Source organism: Polypterus senegalus, chromosome 6 (genome assembly GCF_016835505.1).
Source record: "Polypterus senegalus isolate Bchr_013 chromosome 6, ASM1683550v1, whole genome shotgun sequence".
Lineage (NCBI taxonomy): Eukaryota > Metazoa > Chordata > Cladistia > Polypteriformes > Polypteridae > Polypterus > Polypterus senegalus.
The window spans coordinates 173,660,391-173,680,733 of record NC_053159.1 but is presented as its reverse complement, the minus strand read 5'-3'; the positions used below and the strand labels follow the sequence as shown (position 1 = coordinate 173,680,733).

Here is a 20,343-nt window from a genome sequence, read left to right as displayed (position 1 = left end):
TTGAGGCACCCTGTCATGTGCTTTCTCCAGGTCCACAAAGACGCAATGCAACTCCTTCTGGCCTTCTTTAAACTTCTCCATCAACATTCTCAGAGCAAACATTACATCTGTGGAGCTCTTTCTTGGCATGAAACCACACTGCTGCTCACTAATCATCACCTCACTTCTTAACGTAGCTTCCACTACTCTTTCCCATAACTTCATGTTGTGGCTCATCAATGTTATCCCCCTGTAGTTACTACAGTCCTGCACACCCCCCCTTATTCTTAAATATTGGCACCAGTACACTTCTTCTCCACTCCTCAGGCATCCTCTCACTTTTCAAGACTCCATTAAACAATCTGGTTAAAAACTCCACTGCCATCTCTCCTAAACACCTTCATGCTTCCACAGGTATGTCATCTGGACCAACGGCCTTTCCATGTTTCATCTTCTTCAAAGCTGTCCTTACTTCCTCCTTGCTAATCCATTGCACTTCCTGATTCACTATCTCCACATCCTCCACCCTTCTCTCTCTCTCTCTCATTCTCTTCATTCATCAGACTCTCAAAGTACCCTTTCCATCTGCTCATAATAATTATAATAATACTGGTGCCTTAATGGGTTGTGTGGTTCCTCATAGAGCCATTGCTTGACAAGCACCATTTTATTCTTTTCATTCTTGTCGTTTATGCAATAAAAAATTATTTACTTTACTTTTAAAGATAAACACAAAGTGTAACACACCACAAAGCATGGGATGAACAGGATAAACCAAGTAAAGCAGTATCAATGTGTTTACAGCAAGCCCCATTGAACAACATACAACCACTAGAAGGATGAAAGACTAGAAATGATATTTTAATAAAACAAAAACATATGGGACTGCTAAACTTTGTGCCACACATATTAGAGAAAACTTGTTAAATGTCAATCATCTTTAATTAAATACAGCATGTCTGTAAGCCAGGGAGGCACAATGGTGTAGTAAGCAGTCAGGGTTCGAGTCCTGCTTGGAGTTTGCATGTTCTCCCCATGTCTGTGAAGCTTTCCAACGACACTCTTACTGGTTCTTTAATGACACTCTATATTTCATTACTGGGTTGTGTGGTTCCCTGTAGAACTATTGCTGACACAGCACCATTTTATTTTGGGATGGATTCTTTGTATATGAAGTTGGTTCTTTGTGCTTTGAAAAACTCCCAAATATAAAGGGTGAAAAAGCCCAGAAATCTTACACGTATGGTAGGCTGCCTAGCAGGACACTAACAGATTAAGAAAACCCTGGAGTTATCCTGAATTATTGTATAAGCAGCTAAAGTCCTTTTTACAATCATGATTTATTGGTATTTTACATATCTGTTATCATTTATTCATGGTTATTTAATGTGTAAAGCCTGAATGCATCTAAATAAATAAAAATTCTTTCTGAAACCTTCTTGTGGATTGGCCTTTTGGGAACCAAAAATATTTCCCCTATGGCATTGCTCTGAAGATCCACTCTGGTACCTTGATTTTTAAAACATGCAGATTAAGTGCATTGGCCGTAGTGTGTGTGTGTATTTGTGTGTATGTGTGTGTGCTCAACCTGCATCATGTCCAGGGTTGGTTCCTGCCTGGTGCTCATTGATTGCTGGGACAGGCTCCAGCTTCTCCATGATGCTGCTCAGGGTAAATGGGCTTGAAGATGAATGGATGGATTTCAGTTTAACTTCCAGCAAATGATGATTTGTGAGTATAAAATCTGAATGCTAAACAGGAAGTGGTGATGATGTTACCTTAATTCATGTGACCTATGTTGGCTTCATACCCCCGAAACCCCACAAGCAGGCCTAGTGTAGATTAAGCAGGTTAGAAAATGACATGTGTCAAAGACAAGATGAGGAATTAGAAAAAAAAAGGTTTGGGGATAGCCAGCCATCTATTATTCTTGGCTGCAAATGGATTATTAAGCACACTGACGTGACAGGGTCGAGTCCAACACAGAACTGATTGCATGTGGAAAAGATAGCACTTTTATGGCAGACCAGAGGAAATGACGTAACTGGAGTTGGAACTGGAAGTGAGGTCATCTGTGGAGCCGGAACTGGAAGTGAGGTCATCTGTGGGGTCGGAACTGGAAGTGAAGTCATCTGTGGGGTCGGAACTGGAAGTGAAGGTCATCTGTGGGGTCGGAACTGGAAGTAAGGTCATCAGGGCCAGGTGGAATTTCCCGTAACTGGTCTGCAGAGAAGGGAGAGAAAGGGTCAATGCACATCACCTCCCCCTGGTCAGGTATGGTGTTACTTTCATTCAAGCCCTTTTAGCTGCATCCCATGCACGCATGTGTGACACATGACACATGTTTATATGACAGGCAGGCATTTTCATGTTTATAAACTATTTCACAAATACGAATGTTAAAATCAACCAATGCATATCTCAACCCATCAGTTCCATGATGAGGTCACTGGGAAGAGACTCGGGATCAGAATCAGAATTTATTGGCCAAGTATGCAGACATACAAGGAATCTGACTCCAGTTTTGGTGACTCTCCAAGTATATGTTGCATAATTGACATACACACAACAGTTAATCACACAATAAAAAGAAAAAACACAAGATTGGGAATGTAAATATATATATATATATATATATATATATACAGTATCTATGCATACAAAGTGCAGAGTGCAGCTCAGTGCAAGAAATGCTGAAATAAACGCTGAAAAGAACAAAAAGTATTAACAATATGTGAACAGTATTGTAAGACCCTGGGAAGCCTGGGCCATATTGCAGATGGTGTGTTGACTGATATGACACAATTTGTTTTGTAATGACAGCACTTTAATATGAGGAACAACTAGTAATTCACCCTAAATATTAAACGCTTACATATATTGAGTAATATGTTCCTTCACTCTCTCTTTTACTGAAGAATTTTCAATTCTCTACAGGACTGCATTCTTTTTATTAACATTAAATAACATGTGCACTTTGAGCTACACTATTTGTATGAAAATGTGATATATAAATAAATGTTGTTGTTGTATTATATGTGATATGGTATCTGCCAAATTATACAGAGAGTACATGACACGTGCATCTCCGTTATTGGGGCTTGTCAGGCGTACGCACCTTTGTATCCCTTTACGGGGATTGAACCTCGGCGCCTGAGACGATGCCTCTGATGCTGCGCTATGGTGGCTGGTTTGCTTATTTGACAGGGTGAAGATCTTAGTATTACATTGTTAGGTCTGAGTTGCAATCTGATTATTTAGGTGGTTACCTACCAGGTAACACTTGTGATTGGTTGGCCAATTAGCAAACATCTGCCATGTCCTCTCAGTTGCGAAAAGAAGCTCATAGATATGTGATACAGCAGGGGTCCTCAACTCTGGTCCTGGAGGGCCCCAGTGGCTGCAGGTTTTCATTTTAACCCTTTTCTTAACTAGTGGCCTGTTTTTGCTACTATTTAGCTTCTTTTAATTTTCATTGATATGTTTTGTTAAGATTTGTTCCCCTCAATTGCTTTATTTCTTTCCTTAAATGACACCCAAACAGAAATGAAATGTGAAGTGAGTGAGCCAACAGAAGACCAACTAAGTCAGGGCCTCAAACTCCAACCAATTTCACTCCAACCAGTTTCTTAATTAGGCGCTGATTCTTGTTGTTAATTGAACCCATTTTTTAATTCCATGGCTTGTTGCTGCTCTCAAGGTGCAATAGCAGACATTTTGGAAATTGCTGATTTTTCTCTATTTTGGGGACCTGAGCAGATCAGCATTCCTGAGACCTTCATGTTTCTTTATTTTCCAATATTGTATGATGGTCACAGATTGCTGGTCCTGTTTTGGTTCATTTTGTATCTCATTATTATTTGGCTGCTAATTAAGGAAAAAGAAACAATTAAGGGGTGGGCTGGCGCGCTGCCCGGGGTTTGTTTCCTGCCTTGCACCCTGTGTTGGCTGGGATTGGCACCAGCAGACCCCCGTGACCCTGTAGTTAGGATATAGCGGGTTGGATAATGGATGGATGGATGGAATCTTCAAGAGAAAGTCAATCGACATTAATTTAAAAGAAGTTAATTAACAGCAGAAATAGGTCACTAATTAAGAAAAGGGTTAGAATGAAAACCTGCAGCCACTGCAGCCCTCCAGGACTAGAGTTGGGGACCCGTGTGATACAGTATCTGCCAAATAATACAAAGAGTACAGAGGAGATTATAGTGTTACATTCTTAGGTCTGAGTCACAATCTGATTACTTGAGTGGTTATACTGTATATTGTATACTTTCTTAATGAGCTTCATTATGGCACAGTGATTAGCATTACCGTCTTTTAGGTTCTTCATCAAGAGGGCCACAGTGGCTATAGAGTTTCATTCTACCCTTTACTTAACTAGCGACCAGTTTTTTCTGCTAATCAACTTAATTTCTTTGATTTGCTATTTAAGACTCAGACAGTTTAAATCAGGGCAGAGCAACGTCAGTCCTGGAGGGCCACAGTAGCTGCTTCATGAGAGGCCATTTATTAGTAATAAACCACTTATTGCTCAAGTGCCATTTTTGTGCTTCATTTTAGTTTTCTCCCTTGTTAAGATTTTGAACCTTGGCTCTGCAGGAAACAGATAACTAGTTTTTTGAGACGAAGTGGGAGATGCATGCAAAAGGCAAAAGAAAACAAATAAAATATAATGAAGAGACTGAAACCTAGACGAGGGGATCAACGTAAAAACCAGACAAGACACTAAGGTCAATAGCAAAGAGAAGGTTTAGAGGATTTATCCACCAATCGGATAAAAGCTGGGTGCAAGTGCCTAACTTTTATCCCAGCATGCTGATAAACTCGAGGTCACACCCCTAGAAACGCGGGATGCGACCCTAATAACGGTTGTGCAAAATGTAATAAGAAAAAGAAATAAGACCCTAAAATTCAGCCCTGATCATAACACTTAAATGTTTCTCTTAATCGTAAAGAGTGGCATTCCCTGTTTTGTGGCTATTAGCAATAAGATGTAAATGACAATTATAAATGCGTGTATTCATTTACATTCGTTTGCTGCGCATACACTTTTACCCAAAACGGCTTACAACAGGGGTAAACATTATCGAGTAACATTATTCATCATGCACTATTTGGTTTAATAAAATACTCAGAAGGAAACTGAAGAGAAAATGCATAACTGAAAATGACTCAAATCATTTGGATGATACAATTAAAATGATTTAAAAATCATATGACGCTAAGCTGCATCCGGACCTGTAAGTGGTCCTCCAACTTGCAGGGAAATCATGGGAGTTGGTGGCAGGAATGGCACCTCATGCAGCTCTGAGACGACAGACAGGACTCCTTTCGGTTCTCTGTGTGAGTAGCTCTGCTGCAGCCGCCAACAGGAAGGCTGCTCGCATTATGAAAGGGATGGGGGAAAGCTAATATTAAATCCACGCGTTTGAGAGTTAACTTCCTTGTAAAATAAAGCATAAAACCGTTTTGTCAAAGAAAAATCTTCTAACTGTGATGTCTTGCAATTAAACACCCCTCTCAAATCTTTCAATTTACCTTTCAGCGCTGCATCCACTGATGAGTAAATTATTTGCAGTATATGGTTATTTTATTGTTATTTTTGTCAGTCATTCAGAGAAGTGTGCAAGAAAGAATTTCATTGTACTGATTAGTAGTGCAAGCTGTCTCCGCTGCAGTTCATTTCACATAATTCGATAATTTGTTTATTTCGCAACTTTCCTCTTGAGCCTTTTTCTAGTTTGTGTCGGTGAGGGATGGTCGACAGTTAGTCCGATGACGTGATTGGACGGACAGGAGCACGCAGGATCCAGCCTTGGCCACTCGCGCCGCGCCCCAACCTCTCTCTGTACACCTTGTGGCTCAACAGTGCAGCACTGAAAGGAAGTGCGCGTCGGGGTTTGTGCCGTTAGTCCCAATGGCCAGTCCATCCCTGTAGGTAATGTAAGATGAATCGGTAAAATAACAATGATAACAAAATATATTGTTTTAAGCAACTGGGACCGTATAGTCAGTCCGGGCCCCCAGTCTGCGATCTTGGTTAACCTATTTTGTTAATCCACCCCCGCTGGTACCCTCCATTATTATTGTATGTTATTTTGCAAGCAGATTCGGCAGGGGTGTACGGGGCCGGTTACGTAAAACGTTGTTACCGGTATGTGTGGACTGTGTACACTTGCACGCTAATTTAATAAAAATAATGTTAACACACACCGGAGTTTCTCATTACAGTATTCAGCTACATTTTTCCAAGATAACACGCGGACTTTATCAACATATAACTAGAGAATATAACTTGACAAATCTGCTCGAACGGGACCTCAAAGCGTCGCCCCACTTGCTACCCCCAAATGCCGCTCTTGTTTGCAAGTTTGGCATTTGCTATCTACATGCTAATGTTATAATCACTATGTTAAAATGTCACTCCCTTCTAACTTATTTTAAAGGACACCAGTGCATATCAACATCCCAGAGATATGTCTCAGGTGAACTGGCAACTCCAATTGCCCATATGAGTTTGCGTTAGTATGCCCAGTGATGAAGTGGCACCCGGCCCAGCCTAAATTTTCTTGTTTTTCACCACCTAAAATCTGGAATAGCCTGCCAATAGGAATTCGCCAGGCAAATACAGTAGAGCACTTTAAAACACTGCTGAAAACACATTACTTTAACATGGCCTTCTCATAACTTCACTTTAACTTAATCCTGATACTCTGTATGATCAATTCATCACAATAACTATTCATAGTGGCTCTAAAATCCGTACTGACCCCTCTTTCTTTGTGGTGGCGGCCTGCTATGTGCTATATAAATAAATGTTGATTGATTGATTGATTGATTGACCTGATGGCGATAAGGGAGGCTTCAGCCCCATGACCTTTAAAACTGAATAAAAGTAGATCTGAAAACTTAATGAACAAATATTTAAAATGTGTCGAAATATTAACACTTAATTTTGATAATTTCTGCATTTCCTTTATATTAAACTACGACTGAATTTGTGTTTTTGATCAAATACTTAACCCATTTGCTCAGTCATTGCGAATTCTGTGAATGACGCTATATTAAATTGTGACTGTGCTTCTGGTTACACTTTAAGCAAGCATAGCCAAACGAGCTACATTACTGTCGTCAGACAAAAAGCTGTTAAAAAAGAATTACAAATAGGTTGAATTGCACCTTTTAAATAAATATAACACAAGTTAGAAATAATTTCAATTCACGTACAGTACTGAAATCGTTATAATTAAAACTAACTAACAGGAACTAGACGAACATGAACGTGACGCTATCGATGGCAGCGCCTGAACTCCACCCCTCGCTCTCTTTTGCGCATGCACCAAACGCCACGGGCCGTCACAGGTCGCGCATGCTCAAAGACAACGCTGTGCGAGTCTATATAAGAGCGAAAACCGGCGCCGTCCCCTTCCACCTTCAGCCATTTTAAGCATGTTAGGAGCTGTAGGACGCTGCTGCACCGGGGCGTTGCAGGCCCTTAGGCCTGGGGTTAACCCCCTGAAAGTCATCCAGGGATCACCTGCTGCTTTGTATTCACGTAAGACACGAATATTTTATATTGACTTTAATTGCTAACGAAGTTAACGTGTAGCGCTTTAGTTTGGCTTCCTCTTAATGGCAGCGCCTCGCATTTCTATGACTGGGCCTCAAGTTTCTTAATATGTTGAATTGTTTTGATTGATTTCTTGTAATAGGCACATTAAATTGTTAAAGTGAAAGCCTTTGTCATCCATCCTTTGTTTTATCAGCCGTTTAAATGGGACGTTTGGTGTGAATCTCAAGAGTGACCTTTATTTGACATGCATCTAAGTATGGGCTAATTGCAGCCTTACTTGTAGGCCTACACAAAAACTTATATTGCAAAGTGATCAACGATTTGATAAACGAGATTACCGGCCAATTAATGATATTCAGTATTCTGTTGGAAGCGTAATTCCTGAACCCGAGATGTATATAGACGTTGTGTTCGATTTGTCCTTCGCACTTTGACATCCTTGAAGTTGAATGGCCGTTTCCCTCGCTTGCTTCAAGGAAGAAGCTTTTAACCTTTCACTTGAAGGATCTTTATTAAAGTGCTCGAGCTGATGCGAAAGTGACAGTGAAGGTGTTTGTATACTGCGTGCTTATTTCGTTCCACCTTCACGTAGGTTTGCTTTTTTATTTTTTCCACATTCACGTAGCTGACACTATGAAGTCATCAGTGCTGCCGACATTTGTACGTGTAATTTGATGACTTTTGCTCTTGTTCATTAAGTCGGATACTGATATAAAAGGTGGTAATTCAGCATTTTGTTACACTTGATTTGTAGCTCTTACATGAATATGTATAATTTAGCGAAACATTTACAGCCGCGATTACAGTAAATCGGATTTTGAATATAATAGTTCATTTAATTGTTAAAGTCTTCTCTGAACATATTATCTGTTAATTTGCATTGCTGAAATCTGTATCGGAGAAGGCTCTTTTATCAACTGTGGCAAGTTAGATCTAGCTCCAAACATTGTGGTGTCAAGGGCAACTTACCCACTTTTTAGAGAACACATGTCCTTGATGCCAGCTAATTCTGACTGTAAATATAAAGTAGTTTTGTGGTTTCTAACAGTGATTGAATGTAAGGATGCATGTAATACAAGGAAAGTTGCAACTGCCAAGTGTACTGTAGCTTTGGACATTCCCGGCCATTTATTCTTTATATACCTTGCACTTGAAGTATAGGTATGGACAAGGCATGTGTAAGGAAACAGTCTCCCAAACAGCCATACTCCAACATGGGATTCAAAACACTGCTCTCAAGATTACAGGTGAATTGGGCTTCAATTTATAAAACGGGGCGTATTGCAAAGATAATTTTAATTTAAGGTCATTCTAATACTTTTCTGTGTAAGGGTGACATTTTGTATGTTAGCTTAAGCATTACATTCTTTTACTTTAAACTAAGACATGGTTTGTACATTATGTAGCTATCTGCAGGCCTAGTCTTGTACATAAGGAATAAGCACAGGTAAACCTGTTTATTTTAATAGCACTAGACATTAACACGTTTTTGTTTCCTCTCCAGCATTGTACTGTTGAAGCTATACCTACATTTAATAATACAAATAACATGTTGCATATTTAAGTACTTCAAAATAATTGAAGGCCTGTTGAATGGCAATATTTGTACACAGTTGCACTGAAAACCTCTTTGATATCACATTAGCCTTTTAAAAGATACTATATACAGAGCCACTTATGAGATCTGGTGCTCCTTCTCAAACACTCAGGTCTGCAAAAAAAAAAATTGGCAGGTAATGCCACCCCATTATGGCATGAAATCTCAATTCAGACCCTTCATGCTGTCCATCTACATTTGAAATTCCGACTCCCTCAGTGTGTTAAGAAGCATTTGGATATTCTCTTGTTTGGTGAATTTCTGTCAAACCGATATTAGCTGTTAGGTTTTGGAACCCAGCAGGTGTAACTAGCTTGTATTTTGTTCTGAGCTGTTCACTTGTGATGGTTCATTTTCTAATGGCCCTGTAACACTGATTTCCCACAAAAACAGTCCTCACAGACTAATGTTTACTCGATTATGCTGACCTGTTTTGTAAGTCACTTTGGGTAAATGCATCAGCTAAGCAAGTAAACCTACTAAAACCTAATTCAAAACATGGTGCACCTCATGTGCAGATTGTAACATGCTGAAAGAATTCAAGACCCTGTTTAAAGTGACCTCTTATATAAATGCTTGGATGGTTAAATGTTCTGTCGGCTTGAAAAACTGCAGGGAAATGTCAAAACAAATTCCATGTCTTCAGACTCATGACATAGTATGGAGAAATGTTTTTTTCCTTAACCGAATTAACCACCTTTTTGTAACGATGTTTCTTGCATTGCATTTTTTTATTTGTAAATGTTAAATTGTTGACTTTTGCAGGTAGAAACTATGCAGCACAGACTGCACCCTCTGCAAAACCCGGAGTTGCAAATGGACGTATTGTGGCTGTCATTGGTGCTGTTGTGGATGTCCAGTTTGATGAAGGTCTGCCTCCAATCCTCAATGCATTGGAAGTATCGGGGCGTGACACTAGGCTCGTGTTGGAGGTGGCCCAACATCTTGGTAAATTCCTCATTTGTTAATAGTTTTGTTGATTTGTTTATTATGAGTCTTGTACCCATGGTTGTAGTGTGTGTGCGCAACATGAATATATATCTTTTAAAATATATAAATGTGTATATATATATATTTATATATATATATATATATTTTTTTTTAAAGTTAATGCCATGGGTTGGGAGAATTCTTTTACAATCTGATATAGCCCTAAATTATTTTCAGTATTACATAGTAGGCTTCCATAGTTAGCGTCTTAATTTTAAAAACTTGTATAACTGGTATTTTTTTTGAGTGAGGTTGTATACTCTTAACATATTTGTATTTAATAGATAAGTTAACTTTGAGGAATTGTAAAAAAGTGAAAAAATGTTTTAAAATCGGTCTACTACTCTTTTGGGGATGTCACTGAAAATTTAATAGGTGCTTTTAAAGATTTTAAAAATATCTATTTGTACTAGTATTAAGAGCTAGTTAGTTTCCCTTTTAACAGTTTACTATCCTAACGTAAACCCCTCTCTTTTTTAGGGGAGAATACTGTCCGAACAATTGCCATGGATGGAACAGAGGGTTTGGTGCGTGGTCAGAAAGTTCTTGACACTGGAGCTCCAATTCGAATTCCAGTTGGTCCTGAAACATTGGGAAGAATTATGAATGTAATTGGCGAGCCTATTGATGAAAGGGGACCAATTACCACCAAGCAGTAAGTGTTAACTATGTGTTTAAAATACAGTCAAATTAAGCAGTTCAATATAGGGGTAGAGTATTGCCTTAAGATATTCTTTAGAATCAAGGATAGATTTTTGTTGCATTTTTACTTTTTTGTAAATGTTGCTTATTCCTATGGACTCTGCTTTGTTTATAATTAGCAAATTATTAAAAATACCCTTTCTTTCAAGGACGGCTGCCATTCATGCAGAAGCTCCAGAATTTGTGGACATGAGTGTTGAGCAAGAAATCCTGGTGACTGGTATCAAGGTGGTAGACCTTCTAGCTCCCTATGCCAAGGGTGGGAAAATTGGTGAGTATCAAATTTTAGAGTTAAGGTTCACCTCATTTCTGCTTTTAAAAACTCCAAAAACCTGTTAAGTCGAGCCGTTAATTTTTGCCAGAGCATAATAAATGCAATACTTAATATCTGTTCCAAAACATCTAGAGTAAAGTGACTCGTTTTATGTTTTCTATCGAGCAAGTTAAATTTTTTTCCTTTTGTCTCCCCATTAAGGCCTGTTTGGAGGTGCTGGTGTAGGCAAAACTGTACTTATCATGGAGCTGATCAACAATGTGGCTAAAGCCCATGGTGGATATTCAGTGTTTGCTGGGGTGGGAGAGCGCACCCGTGAAGGCAATGACTTGTACCATGAGATGATCGAGTCTGGTGTAATCAACCTGAAGGACACCACATCTAAGGTAAAATATTAGACTGTCATCAATGTTGGATAAAATTGTAAGCCACTCAGATTTAGATTGTTTTTGTTTTTTTTTTGTAACATCAGCCTAAACCTTTTTTTTAAAGTATAAATTAGAGTTAACAATATTAGTGAAACTGATTTAACCCCCTTGTTTATAAACATGTACATTTAGAACCATGCAGCACTGATGTTTTTAATTGGTGGCATACTTTTACAGGTAGCACTTGTATACGGACAAATGAATGAGCCCCCTGGTGCTCGTGCTAGAGTTGCCCTCACTGGTCTAACTGTTGCTGAATATTTCCGTGATCAAGAAGGACAAGATGTGCTGCTTTTCATTGACAACATTTTCCGATTTACTCAGGCTGGATCAGAGGTAAATCTCTTGCCATTTGGTGTTTTATGTCACTAAGAGGCTGTGTTTTGTTGTGTGTATATAATACCATTGTGTTGTAGGTATCTGCCTTGTTGGGTCGTATTCCCTCAGCTGTAGGTTACCAGCCAACCCTGGCCACTGACATGGGTACTATGCAGGAAAGAATTACGACAACCAAGAAAGGCTCCATTACATCAGTACAGGTAAGTTTGTGTTCCCATTTGTATTAAATCTTGAGTTCATATTTGTGCCGATTGTGAATGTGGTCCATGTTTTAATTTTTTAGGCCATTTATGTGCCTGCTGATGACTTGACTGATCCTGCTCCAGCTACCACCTTTGCTCACTTGGATGCCACAACTGTGCTCTCTCGTGCAATTGCTGAGCTGGGCATTTACCCTGCTGTTGACCCACTGGATTCTACATCACGTATCATGGACCCCAACATTGTAGGACAAGAGCACTATGATGTAGCTCGTGGAGTGCAGAAAATCCTTCAGGTAACTTGCTGTTGAAGTTTTCAAATTTAAGATCCTTAAATGTTTACTGTTTCATTATAATTGTACATGTTAAATATTGTGCAGTTCCTAAGACTTTGTAATGGTTGGCTGTAGTTTAACTCTGTACATATAATGCCAAAATATCCTTATTTTGTTCCAGTGAAAGCACAGCTTTTTTATTGGTGAACTTTTCAAATTTTTTTTAGGACTACAAATCCCTGCAAGATATCATTGCTATTTTGGGTATGGATGAATTGTCAGAGGAAGACAAGCTGACCGTGGCCAGGGCTCGCAAGATTCAGCGCTTCCTGTCTCAGCCCTTCCAGGTAGCAGAAGTATTTACTGGTCATCTTGGAAAACTGGTCCCACTTAAAGAGACAATCAGTGGATTCCAGAGCATTCTTCGTGGTAAGTGTACTTGTACATTTGTTTGATTGTTGGTTTCTGAAACATTGCAGTACTTGAAGCTAAGATGCTTAAAAGACTGTTTCAGGTAACACGTGGTTGCAACGGGTGGTCTCTTGATGTTTAGTACTGCATTGCCATTGATCTTTTAGATGGCTTCTAATTTTTAGAGCTATAGACTTCTTAATGTTAAGGATTAGAAGTATTCTAAATTCTGCATATCCATATCAATTTATAAAGTATGAGGGATGTTCAAAAAGTTTCCACATTTTTTTTTTAACTATTAATTTAAAAAATGAATGACATCACTTTTCTACATAGTCACCTTTATTTGTGATGCAATTTTCCCAGCATCGTACCAACTTTTTATTGCCCAATTACTACTACTCCTGACTTTACAGTTTCCGATGAAATATAAGTGTGGAAACTTTTTGAACATCCCTTGTATTTTGAGGTCCTGTTTAGTCTATAGTGTCTATTTTAAGGATCTTAAATACATTAGTTGAAAGAAGAGTAACATTTAAAATACTGAAATTAGTGAGTAATTTGATCTAAATGTGATTGTTTTAATCTTTTTTTTTTTTTTACAACTGTACTTTCATGATTGATTCTAGGTGAGCATGACAGTCTGCCCGAACAAGCCTTTTACATGGTTGGCCCAATTGCGGAGGTGGTCCAGAAGGCAGAGAAATTGGCTGAAGAACATGCGTAATCAAAATATTGACTGAAACATTCAAGGGAGCACTTGGCTTTATGACGGGGTGTAAAATTCAAAACTGGTCAACTGTCTTGTCATCTGAGGTTTTGTTCTATTTAATGTTTTCCATTTAAATCTGGAGTTGGAAATAAAATCAATTATGACAACAGTTCATTTTTTTTCCCCCGAAGGATTAATCAAGTTTATGGAGATTGGGGTTGGAGAGGGGGCACTCTGATCCAAACCATGCTATGTAGAATGTGGAAATGCTTGTGTTCTGGGATTGATGTCAGCATACAGTACAGGCCAAAAGTTTGGACACACCTCCTCATTCAATGTGTTTTCTTTATTTTCATGACCATTTACAGCACTCCATCACTCTCCTTTTTGGTCAAATAGCCCTTACACAGCCTGGAGGTGTGTTTGGGGTCATTGTCCTGTTGAAAAATAAATGATTGTCCAACTAACGTGACTTCTGCACAACACAACTGCTGGTCCCAACCCCATTGATAAAGCAAGAAATTCCACTCAATAACCCTGATAAGGCACACCTGAGAAGTGAAAACCATTTCAGGTGACTACCTGTTGAAGCTCATCGAGAGAATGCCAAGAGTGTGCAAAGCAGTAATCAGAGCAAAGGGTGGCTATTTTGAAGAAACTAGAATATAAAACATGTTTTCAGTTATTTCACCTTTTTTGTTAAGTACATAACTCCACATGTGTTCATTCATAGTTTTGATGCCTTCAGTGAGAATCTACCAAAGTAAATGGTCATGAAAATAAAGAAAACACATTGAATGAGGAGGTGTGTCCAAACCTTTGGCCTGTACTGTATGTGACATCTTTGAGAATTAAGCTTGGTTCTTACCCATCACACTTTTATGATATACATTTATTCCCGATGGGAAGTTTAGTTTAATGTCTAATTTTTGGGAAGAAAATAAAGTTCTTGGGGTATTTATGCCAACAGTTGTAGTAAGTAAATGAAATCAAACAGCCACCAACTAGCTTTCTCAAGCTTGCAATTCAAATCTGTCAATCTACAATGCCAGTTTGCTTAATGGCATGTTATGTTTTTAGGGTATTGTTGGATTTTCTGTTTTCAGTAAGAACTAGAGAACAAAAGATCAGATAAAAAGCATGATGTATTTATTTGATTTTCTAAGTGAATTTCACGAAATTTTTTTCCATGATTTTTCTTGGCCATAAATTAGTTTTGGATTATGAATGGACAGTTTTTTTTCTTCATTTAGATCAATGGCTTGTAATGGGGAGTGTGGAAGAGATGAATAAGAGTGCAGGCAGGGTGGAGTTGGGTTGAAAAGTGTCAGGAATGATTTGTGACAGACTGGTACCAGAAAGAGTGAAAGGGAATGTCCACAAGACGTTAGTAAGATCACCAGCTGTTATATGGGTTGGAGACCGTGGCACTGAGACAGAGTTGGAGGTTTGCATTGGGTGTGATGAGGTTGGACAGGATTAGAAATGAGTGCATTAGAGGGTCAGCTCAGGATGGACCGTTTGGAGACAAAGTCAGAGAGGCGAGATTGCGTAGGTTTGGACATGTGCAGAAGAGAGATGCTGAGTATATTGGGAGAAGGATGTTAAGGATGGAGCTGCCAGGCAAGAGGAAAAGAAGGCCAAAGAGAAGATTTATGGATGTTACAAGAGAGGACATGCAGGCGATGAGTGTGACAGAGCAACATGCGGAGGACAAAGACATAGAACAAGATCTGCTGTGGTGACCCCTAATGGGAGCAGCTGAAAAAAGAAGTTCTTGAGTTGCAGCTTCAAACCTGCAGTTTTGGCTGCCGTGCTACTGATTTAAGCTTGGGGTGACTAAATTCCTGCAAAAGAGGAGGAATGTGCAGGATATTTCACAAATGGCTATCTAATACAGAACATGTGGTTTCTCTAGTACTCGTTACTTTATCATATGACGCAGTTTTGCATTCAGTTCCTTTTCCTTCATGAGAAGATCACTGCTGTGTTTCTTGTAAGCTTCATATTCCTGCAAAGAAAAAGTTAAAAAGTAAATGGCTTTTTTTAAGACACATTGAGGTCTTACCAAATGCTTTCTTTGGAGAGCCTGCCAATTTGTGTTATCCAGAAGGGAAAACTTAACTTTTTTTTCAGTCTTAATGTTCTAAGCAATGGCTCTGAACACAGCACCTATAGAAAGTACTCACATCTTCAAAACAGTTTACTTAGTAGCCAACACCCTGAAAACCTGATGCACAGTATGTTTTAACTATTTACATTGGGTAAAAACTATAAGGTAAATTATTAATGTTTGAAAAATACTGTGTACGCTCTCTGTAGGTGTTATGTGTGGTTTACAGCAGCACATTACAAAATGAACTTGAAATAATTTGCTTTGTTTTTTACCTTTGAAAGTTCGCTGTAATTCACTTGTGATTCTTCCAGTTGGCTTTGGAGCTCCTGAACTCGCAGATCTGCATTGACTATTGAAGCCTCCTTTTCAAACCTAGGTGAGATTTTTTGTAAAATGATAGTTGTAAATTCTATCAAACTATAAAATTTGAAATTGCTTATTAAGGTAGAAGTAATTTGGAATGTATCGGAGTATGTTCTCTATTTTAATTTAGATCAGTGACAGTAGCTGAAAAGATCTGGTACTTGACTGGTGATTCCAGAATATGGTACTGCATTTATTGAGGTCCTTTTTACCATATTTGACTTTCTTTTGCTGGCCTAAATGCGCTATATTTTTGTATTTCTAGCAGTGAGCCCTGTATATGACAAGTAATATTTGCCTTTAATTGCTAGAATAAATGGATTTGTCGTGGGTATGACATTAATCTGCATCTAGCACTGCAAGCATGTCCTTCAACTTGAAAGGAAAACTTGGGGGCTTGTGGTAGGACAGGCACTCCAGCCACCATAATAAAACCTCACACTGTTTCAGTGTGGCACTGAGTTGTCACCCACTGCACTCTGGGCCCAATCCGGGTGTTTCGTCTTGTGGTGGGTGCAGCAACGTGCTGTAATTGGCACAGGCTCCCAACCTCAACCAGGGTGCTAAAGGCATATGCACTACCAAAAAGGTAGACCTCATTACTTCTGTGTACACAAGCCATTTGGCTTATCACGATGCAGTGTCGTCGTCTAAACCAGACTGTACTTTGAATCGCTACACAATGAAGTGAGGTGGCAAACTTAAAAGCAGGTTTGTAGGTATTTGTCTACTGAGGTTTGGGTACAGTGGCTGTAGAAAGTTACCACAATTTGCTGTTACAAGTGAAACTTACAACACTGACTTTTTTTTTGACATATATAGTTTACTCTGTTGACGGATGCATTCAAGGTGGAGGTGGGATTACACCAGGGATCGGCTCTGAGCCCACCTTTATTTGCAATGGTGATGGACAGGTTGACAGATGTGATTAGACAGGAGTCCCCGTGGACTGATGATTGCTGATGACATTGTGATCTGTAGCGATAGTAGGGAGCAGGTTGAGGAGATATGATCTAGAGAGGAATGAATGTCAGTAAGAACAAGACGATACGTGTGTGAATGAGGGAGGTCCGAGGAATGATGAGGATGCAAGGAGTAGAGATGGCGAAGGTGGTTGAGTTTCAATACTTGGGATCAACGGTACAGAGCAATGGAAATTGTGGAAGATGGTGAAAAAGAGTGCAGGCAGGGTGGAGAAGAGTGTCAGGAGTGATTTGTGACAGATGGGTATCCGCAAGAGTGAAAAGGAAGGTCTACAGGACGGTAGTGAGACTGGCTATGTTATATGGGTTGGAGACTTTAGTGCTGGAGGTGGCAGAGTTAAAAATGTTAAGATTTGCATTGGGTGTGACGAGGATGGACAGAATTAGAAATGAGGACATTAGAGGGTTGGGAGACAGTCAGAGAGGCGAGATTGTGTTGGTTTGTGCAGAGGAGAGATGCTGAGTATATTGGGAGAAAGATGTCAAGGATTGAGCTGCCAGGCCTACGAGAAGATTTATGGATGTGGTGAGAGGACATGCAGGTGATGGGTGTGACAACAAGATGACGAGGACAGGAAGATATAGAAGAAGGTGATCCGCTGTGGCAACCCCAAACAGGAGCAGCTGAAAGACGGCGACATGTATAGTTTGACTGCTGCCCAGAGTGTTACCAAACACTTTCGGCTTCGCTTTTGTTAAATAGAGACACGGTGTCATACCTCATGCAGTTGTGGTTGCATTTAGCTCGTTTTATGACCTGCTAAGCATCAATTGATTTTTATGTCCTGATATGTAAATCCTTCTAAGTGAGTGGGTGTACTTCACTTTCTTTTTCATATGACTGTAGGATATAATTAAGTGAGCAAACTCCAGGAAAAAGATCACACGCCATGACATTCTCAAACACACCTAATGCAAGTCACGTTTGTGCATGCCAGTTTGACAGATCCCAGCCGGGTGGCACTAAGTGAAAGGCAGGAATAAGCCCTAGACAGGAGGCCAGACCATCACGTAGGATCAAATAAAAAAAAAAAATCCTCCTTTTCAATGCAATAATTGAGGATATGCATATCACACTGATGAGCATCCTGCTTACTGTGCTGCTCCTCCTCCTCCTCCTCCTCCTCGTGCTCTCACCCGCCGACACATGGGAGTCTACATGAACTCTGACGGTGTCTCATGGATGTTAGCCACAGATCCTCTAACCCTTTTAAGCTGTGAGGTCGGAGCTGCCATGGTCACATCTGCCCGTTCCCCCAGATGCTTGCTGGGATTGAGAGCTGGGAAAGCCAGAGTCCATGGCTTCATTGTGTGCCTCAGACCATTCACAAATGATTTGGGTGGGGTGCATTATCCCGCTGAAGGATACCACTTCCCTCAGGGAGTACTGTTGCCATGAAGGGGTGTACTTTGTTAGCAATTACATTTAGGTAGGTGGTACGCGTCAATTTCACGTTCACTCTATGCAAGGGTTACCCAGTAGAACATTGCCCATCGCATCACACTCTCCTCCGCTATCAATATGCTTGGATATTTTCATTCAATCGGCCTCGTTCATTTCATGATAGACCCCACGTATTTACACAAACTGCTTTCCTGTCCTTACCCACCGGATTCCTCCCTGCTCATATTCAGTGGCAGTTAAAATGGATGTTTGTATGGTGCGCGGTAGGTGAAGATGAAGTCAGTCATGGTTTCTGGACACACCAATTACTGTACACCAGAGGTTTGGACCCTGGATGGTCAACTGAATGGATGCACAGCCATTTTGTATGCCCCTCATTCTCACGTCTGTCACACATCAACACAAAAAAAATTACCTTTTTTCTGCCTTTTTTCGTGCGTCGTCAATTTCATCAATATCATTTTCTAGTTGGTCAATCTCACTCTGTTTCTCCTAAAATAAAATAAGAGTTGTAACAAATGTGCACCACACACATTCTTTATGTTCTTTCCCGTCTATTTTCCAAATTCACTTTTTTTTTCTAAATATGCAGACCTGTGGCTTCACACAGCACACCTCTAACCCCCACTGCTCTAGCACAGCCGACCCAGAAGAAAGAAGGATGTTAATGGTGGGACCCTGGAGCCAATCTGGACAGTTGCAGGACCCAGCACAAGATGGGATGCCAATCAATGGCAATTTATAAGTGTTGCCCAAAAATGTTTCCAATAACTTTTCTATTCAAGTTACAATTAACAGAAAATATTTTGTTAATTTGAAATGTCCTACTCTTGACCAGTCCTACTCTCACATGTATGTAACATTTATCTGGAGCAGGGGACCCCAACTCCGGTCCTGAAGGGCTGCAGTGGCAGCAGGTTTTCATTCCAACACTTTTCTTAATCAGTGACCTGTTTTTGCTGCTAATTCATTTCTTTTGAATTCATTCCCTGTGTTTGGATTCAGCGGGTTAGGAAATGGATGGATGGATGGATGAATTCATTTTATTTAACTTGCTCTTGAAGAATCAGACCCCTTAATTGTTTCTTTTTCCTTAATTAGCAGCCAAACAATGAGATATAAAATGAGCCAAAACAGGACCAGTAAACTGTGTCCATCATACGAAATCTGAAAATAAAGAAAGGTGAAGGCCTCAGGAATGTTGATCTGCTCAGCTCCACAAAACATTTTAACGGAGCTCTTAGAAAAGAGAAAATCGACAATTTCAGTAATGTCCGCTATTGCACAATGAGAACAGCAACAAGCCACGGAATTAAAGAACAGGTTTAATTAACAAGAAGAATCAGCGCCTCATTAAGCAACTGCTTGGAGTGAAATTGGTTGGAGTTTGAGGCTCTGACTTAGGTGGTCTTCTGTTGGCTCACGCACTTCAAATTTTATTTCTGTTTGGGTGCCATTTAAGAAAGAAATGAAGAAATTAGAGGAACAAATCTTAAAAAAAAAGTTAATTAGCACCAAAAATCAGTGCACTAATTAACAAAAGGGTCAGAATGAAAACCTGCAGCCACTGGTGCCCTCCAGGACCCCGGAGTTGGGGACCCCTGATCTGGAGACAACCATTAGTGAATCTGTTTTATAAGTGGGCGGAAGCAATTAGATGGTTCACTGAGTGTCACATTTCTAAACCAATCCAGTGCCTCATGAAGGCGGAGCTCAGAATAGGGGCGGGGATTTAAACAGCAAAGAGCACCACTGTGCTTATTAACTCGATCCTGGCATTAGACAGCCCATGCGCATGATGGATACACCTTGTATGGCTGAAAGTTCTTCTGAAAAGACCCTCATAAAACATGTTGTGTGTGCGAAGAGCAGGCTATGTGTTAAATCTTGCTTGAAGATGCCTCAAAAGCTTGGATATTGTAATCTTTTTAGTTAGCCCATAAAAGGTGTCATTTTGCTTGGCTTCTCACTACATCCGTAATGGCTAACGCGG

General features: G+C 39.8%; 2 protein-coding genes across 3 annotated transcripts in view; one reads left to right on the top strand and one right to left on the bottom strand.

The window, feature by feature from the left end:
* Nucleotides 1-1,897: 1,897 nt before the first annotated feature.
* The window catches only part of zgc:172182 (coiled-coil domain-containing protein 89), a 55,347-nt gene continuing 36,901 nt past the window's right edge, over nt 1,898-20,343 (bottom strand). Inside the window, exons 7-9 of one of the 2 annotated variants that reach the window (XM_039757569.1) lie at nt 18,766-18,842; nt 15,872-15,971; nt 15,111-15,494 (exon numbers count right to left, since the gene is read on the bottom strand). In XM_039757569.1, coding sequence (XP_039613503.1) covers nt 15,408-15,494; nt 15,872-15,971; nt 18,766-18,842 — 264 coding nt within the window. In that variant the 3' untranslated portion in view covers nt 15,111-15,407. Of the gene's footprint in view, nt 2,203-15,110; nt 15,495-15,871; nt 15,972-18,765; nt 18,843-20,343 lie in introns of those variants that run through there. The other variant, XM_039757570.1, reaches the window with a different exon arrangement.
* Nucleotides 7,403-13,657, top strand: atp5f1b (ATP synthase F1 subunit beta). The gene is made up of 10 exons (XM_039757568.1): nt 7,403-7,537; nt 9,918-10,100; nt 10,623-10,797; nt 10,994-11,115; nt 11,320-11,504; nt 11,724-11,882; nt 11,963-12,085; nt 12,169-12,381; nt 12,588-12,789; nt 13,401-13,657. The coding sequence occupies exons 1-10, from the start codon at nt 7,432-7,434 to the stop codon at nt 13,496-13,498; spliced, it is 1,566 nt and encodes a 521-aa protein (XP_039613502.1). The 5' UTR covers nt 7,403-7,431; the 3' UTR covers nt 13,499-13,657.